A 6,000-nucleotide genomic window follows, 5' to 3' on the forward strand; every position below is an offset into this window, starting at 1 on the left:
TCAGCGGGTGCAGCAGCATCTAGATGCTGCTGCACCCGCTGAGTTTCTCCAGCTTTTTTGTGTAACCCATAATAATTCTGATTCAGCTTGTTAGTTTTCGACGTTAGGGATATGACGCGGAAACAGGCCCTTCGGCCCATCGATCATCCCGACCAATGACCAATGCGCCGACCAATGGTCACCCCGTACATTAAGCCCATGTCCCACTTAGGAGACCTAAACAGCAACCTCTGGTGACCTTGCCCGCCACCACAAAAATAAATCAAGCTGGAGGTGACCCGCAACCTCCCACCACCTCCCACGCATGTGTTGAAAACCTTCCTCCACTATGAAGAAAACAGGCTTCGACTAGACCTGCGACTGAAGAATTATTGATTTATACAACGGCAAGCTAATTTTAGTCGAGGCCGGTTTTAATCATGATGAAAAAAATAGCAGCGACCTAGATGAAACCACTTTAGACCATTAGGGAGAGTGGCCGAAACCTCCGGTGACCTCATGGAAACCTTGGGTGACGGGCAAGGTCACCAGAGGTTGCTGTGTCTAAGAGGGAACTGCAGATGCTGGAGAATCGAAGGTTACACCAAAAAGCTGGAGAAACTCAGCGGGTGCAGCAGCATCTATGGAGCGAAGGAAATAGGCAACGTTTCGGGCCGAAACGTTGCCTATTTCCTTCGCTCCATAGATGCTGCTGCACCCGCTGAGTTTCTCCAGCTTTTTTGTGTAACCACCAGAGGTTGCTGTGTAGGTCTCCTAAGTGGGACAGGGGCAACACTATCCTGTACACGAGGGAGAGTTTACAATTTTAACCAAAGCCAATTAACCCACGCATCTGTAGAAAGGAACTGCAGGTGCTGGTTTACACCAAAGATAGACACACAATGCTGGAGTAACTCAGCGAGGCAGGCAGCGTCCCTGGAGAGAAACGTCACCCATTCCTGCTCTCCGGAGATGCTCCCCGTTTCCCCTGAGTTACTCCAGCATTTTGCGTCAACCTACAAACCTGCACGTCTTTGGAGTGTGGGAGGAAACCGGAGCGCCCGGATAAAGCCCACGCAGGTCACGGGGAGAACGTGCAAGCTCCGTACAAGACGGCACCCGTGGTCGGGATCGAACCCGGATCTCCGGTGCTGTGAGGCAGCAACTCTACCGCTGCGCCACCGTGCTCCAACACATCTCAACACAGCTGCTAACTACAATCAACCAAAGATTGTCACAGGATGGTTGGGTGAGGATACAGCATGGAAACAGTCCCTTCGGCCCACCGAGTCCTTGCCAGCTGCAGTATTCTAACTTCTAACTTCTACAGTTGCACAGCAGAGAGCATGCTGACCGGTTGCATCGTGGCTTGGTTCGGCAACTTGAGCGCCCTGGAGAGGAAGAGACTACAAAAAGTAGTAAACACTGCCCAGTCCATCATCGGCTCTGACCTCCCTTCCATCGAGGGGATTTATCGCAGTCGCTGCCTCAAAAAGGCTGGCAGTATCATCAAAGACCCACACCATCCTGGCCACACACTCATCTCCCTGCTACCTTCAGGTAGAAGGTACAGGAGCCTGAAGACTGCAACGTCCAGGTTCAGGAATAGCTACTTCCCCACAGCCATCAGGCTATTAAACCTGGCTCGGACAAAACTCTGAACATTAATAACCCATTATCTGTTATTTGCACTTCATCAGTTTATTTATTCATGTGTGTATTTACGTATATAATGGTATATGGACACACTGATCTGTTCTGTATTCATGCCTACTATGTTCTGTTGTGCTGAAGCAAAGCAAGAATTTCATTGTCCTATCAGGGACACATGACAATAAACTGACTTGACTTGACTTGACTTCAATCAATTTAAATTCCAATGCATTGATCACAAATAATGGTTTAGTCAATTAACTCCCAGGCAATACAGTCAAAGTACAATCTAGTGACGACATCTGCTTCTGACAAAGTTGGCAACCATCAGGAAAAGACCAAATGTCGACAAAAATGCTGGAGAAACTCAGCGGGCGAGGCAGCATCTATGGAGCGAAGGAATAGGCGACGTTTCCCTGAAAACCTACGCAGGTCACGGGGAGGACGTCCAAATTCCGTACAGACAGCGCCCGTGGTCAGGATCGAACCCGGGTCTCTGGCGCTGTGAGGCAGCAACTCTACCGCTGCGCCACCGTGACACCAATACACTTTCTACAGACGCCACTGTACCTGCACCTCATAACAGTAATAATAATAATAACTTTATTTATAAAGCGCTTTTAGACAACATCAGTTACCACAAAGTGCTGTACATGGGAAGTCAACAAAAAGTTATTACAAACTACTAAAACCATTAAGACGACAGGACTATAAAAACAGTAAAAATTAAAAGACATTAAAAGCACTAAAACAGGAACAAAGTCTCAGCCAGTGTCGAAAGCCAGTGAATAAAAGTGAGTTTTTAGGGAGGATTTAAAGATGGACAGTGAAGGGGCCTGTCTGATCTGCAGCGGCAAGGTGTTCCAGAGTGCCGGGGCAGCAACAGAAAAGGCTCTATCCCCTCTGAGCTTCCGCTTAGACCTTGGTACCTCAAGGAGCAGCTGATCCGCTGACCTGAGGCACCGGGCAGGAGCATATAGGTGGAGCAGCTCAGAGAGGTAAGGCGGGGCGAGGCCATTCAATGATTTAAAAACAAATAAAAGAATTTTAAAATGAACTCGAAAGTGCACTGGGAGCCAGTGAAGGGAGGCCAAAATTGGCGTAATGTGCTCCCTCTTTCGAGTTCCGGTTAAAAGGCGAGCGGCAGCATTTTGGACCAACTGGGCAGCTTACGACCCAGCGACATGATCCTGATTCCTCTAACATCCGGTGACCATGGCATCCCATTCTCCCTCCGTCCATGCCCCACCCTGGTCCTCCTGCTCATTTCGCCGTCATTATCACCTCGTCCCCAGCCAACAATGGACCATTGTGGGCTCCATCATTCTTGAGGCATCGACTCCGGCTCTGCCGTGTTCAGTACCTTCCCATACCTCTAGTTTCCCCCTCCCTGACTCCACCACGCTGGTCCCCGAGCCAACTGAGTGAGGGGGACCTCCTGAGAATATTGATTTCTATAACTGCAAGTAACCCCCCGCATCCTCTCTCTCTCCGTCCACCCCCGTCTCCCACCCAAGTCGTCGTGCTAGTCTCATTGTCTGTAACTCATTTTCACCTAGCTCACAGCATGCATTCATTCATTTGTTCTGCATCTCTCTACATCACCATCTATATCTCTCTACATCACCATCTATATCTCTCTCTCCCCTGGCTCCCAGTCTGATGAAGGGTCTCGACCCGAGACGTCACCTATTCCTTTTCTCCAGAGATGTTGCCTGACCCCGCTGAATTACTCCGGCTTTTTGCGTCTACCTTCACTGTACCTGCGGAGTGAGGTGTTCGAATAGCCCTCGCTCTGGTCCCTGGCCAAACATTCGGGGCATCGGGTTACGTTCCAGTCTAGAGAAACAGGAAAAGAATTGGTTCGAATCATTCTACATGTACGTTGGTTAATTGGCCAGGTGTACGTGTGAAATTGTCCCTGGTGTGTGTGTGTGGGATAGTGTTCGTGTGCGGGGTGATCGCTGGTCGGCGCGGAGCCGGTGGGCACTGTATCTCTCAACCAAACAAAACTAATCCTAAATGCCTCGATCATGCCTTAATCACGTATTGTCTTTCCGCTGACTGGTTGGCACGCAACAAAAGCTTTTCACTGTACCTCGGTACACGTGACAATAAACTAAAACTAACTAAAACCAGACAGTGTGTTCAAGAAGGAACTGCAGATGCTGGAAAATATAAGGTAACACAAAAATGCTGGAGAAACTCAGCGGGTGCAGCAGCATCTGTGGAGCGAAGGAAATAGGTAACGTTTCGGGCCGAAACCCTTCAAGGAAATAGGTAACGTTTCGGGCCAAAACCCTTCAAGGAAATAGGTAACGTTTCGGGCCGAAACCCTTCAAGGAAATAGGTAACGTTTCGGGCCGAAACCCTTTAAGGGTTTCGGCCCGAAACGTTGCCTATTTCCTTCGCTCCATAGATACTGCTGCACCCGCTGAGTTTCTCCAGCATTTTTGTGTAAAACCAGACCGTTGCTGGTTGTTTGCAGTCTGATGACATATTTTTGATTTGCAAGTGTATGTTTCCGTTGTTTACTCTCACCCTGTGGGCTGCTGGAGTACTGGGAGGAATGCACTTGTCGACACTGCTTGAACTCGCCAGACTTTCTATTCAAACAGGGGATGGCTTTCCCCCATTAATTTCCTGTTGTTTTGGTTTTTGTGATGCGAATGACAGGTTAACGCAAACGTTCCCAATTATCTCGTCCGTTCACCAGCCACGTTGGCCGGAAGAATCATTCATCGCGGGTCAGCTAGCGATGCCCGTGACCGCAGGATGATCCCACCAATAGAAGCTGAAACACTAACGTTAAGAACAAGCCGGCAAAACACAAAATGCTGGAGTAACTCAGCGGGACGGGCGGCGTCTCCGGAGAGAAGGGGTGGGCGATGTTTCGTGTCGAGGCCCTCCTTCAGACAGGATAAAGATGAAGATAAAGGCTTTCATTCAGGCTTTAGAGATACAGCGCGGAAACAGGCCCTTCGGCCCACCGACCAGCGATTACCCCGTACACTATCGCTAACACATAACACACACACACACACACACACAGACACAGACACACACACAGACACACACACACACACACACACACACACACACACACACACACACACACACACACACACACACACACACACACACACACACACACACAGAAATATAGAAATTAGGTGCAGGAGTAGGCCATTCGGCCCTTCGAACCTGCACCGCCATTCAATATGATCATGGCTGATCATCCAACTCAGTATCCCGTACCTGCCTTCTCTCCATACCCCCTGATCCCCTTAGCCACAAGGGCCACATCTAACTCCCTCTTAAATATAGCCAATGAACTGGCCTCAACTACCCTCTGTGGCAGAGAGTTCCAGAGATTCACCACTCTCTGTGTGAAAAAGGTTCTTCTCATCTCGGTTTTAAAGGATTTCCCCCTTATCCTTAAACTGTGACCTCTTGTCCTGGACACAAGGGACAATTTACAATTTTACCGAAGCCAATTGACCTACAAAACCCGCACGGCTTTGGGACGTGGAAGCCGGAGCACCCGGAGGAAACCCACACAGTCACAGGGAGAACGTGCAAACTCCGTACAGACGGCACCCGTAGCCAGGATTGAACCCGGGTCTCTTGCGTTGTGAGGCGGCAACTCTACCCGCTGCGCCACCGTGCCGCCCTAAAGGCGTTCAACGTACTGATCTAACGAGCGTAACGTTCCCACGAGTGATCGGACAATAAGTTTGGCTTTTGTAGTTTCATGATGAAGATGAACCAATCTGGAAACAGCAGATGAGACCCTTCATCAAACACACTTTCTGAATCGTAGCATGTCAAAGAGTTATACAAACTTCCATAAGTTGATATGTCAAAGGAGCAGAATTAGGCCATTCGGCCAATTGGGTCTATCACACTATTCAATCACAGATGATCTTTCTGCTTCTAAACAATCCTTCGATAAGCTAGGTCGACAAAAATGCTGGAGAAACTCAGCGGGTGAGGCAGCATCTATGGAGCGAAGGAATAGGTGACGTTTCGGGTCGAGACCCTTCTTCAGACTGATGTGGGGGGGAGGAAGATGAAAGGAAGAGGCGGAGACAGTGGGCTGTGGGAGAGCTGGGAAGGGGAGGGGAAGGAGGGAGAAAGCAGGGACTACCTGAAATTGGAGAAGTCAATGTTCATACCGCTGGGGTGTAAACTACCCAAGCGGAATACGAGGTGCTGCTCCTCCAATTTGCGGTGGAACTCACTCTGGCCGTGGAGGAGGCCCAGGACAGAAAGGTCGGATTCGGAATGGGAGGGGGAGTTGAAGTGCTGAGCCACCGGGAGATCAGGTTGGTCAATGCGAACCAAGCGGAGGTGTTGGGACTTCGA

The 6,000-nt window shown here is 49.6% G+C and overlaps 1 protein-coding gene across 1 annotated transcript in view; it reads right to left on the reverse strand.

Moving 5' to 3' along the window:
- The window catches only part of LOC129708905 (N-fatty-acyl-amino acid synthase/hydrolase PM20D1-like), a 68,804-nt gene that overhangs the window by 22,708 nt on the left and 40,096 nt on the right, over positions 1 to 6,000 (reverse strand). Inside the window, exon 6 of the mRNA XM_055654959.1 lies at positions 3,396 to 3,471. Coding sequence (XP_055510934.1) covers positions 3,396 to 3,471 — 76 coding nt within the window. The remainder of the gene's footprint in view (positions 1 to 3,395; positions 3,472 to 6,000) is intronic.

This window comes from Leucoraja erinacea, chromosome 24, assembly GCF_028641065.1.
Source record: "Leucoraja erinacea ecotype New England chromosome 24, Leri_hhj_1, whole genome shotgun sequence".
Taxonomy (NCBI): Eukaryota; Metazoa; Chordata; class Chondrichthyes; order Rajiformes; family Rajidae; genus Leucoraja; species Leucoraja erinaceus.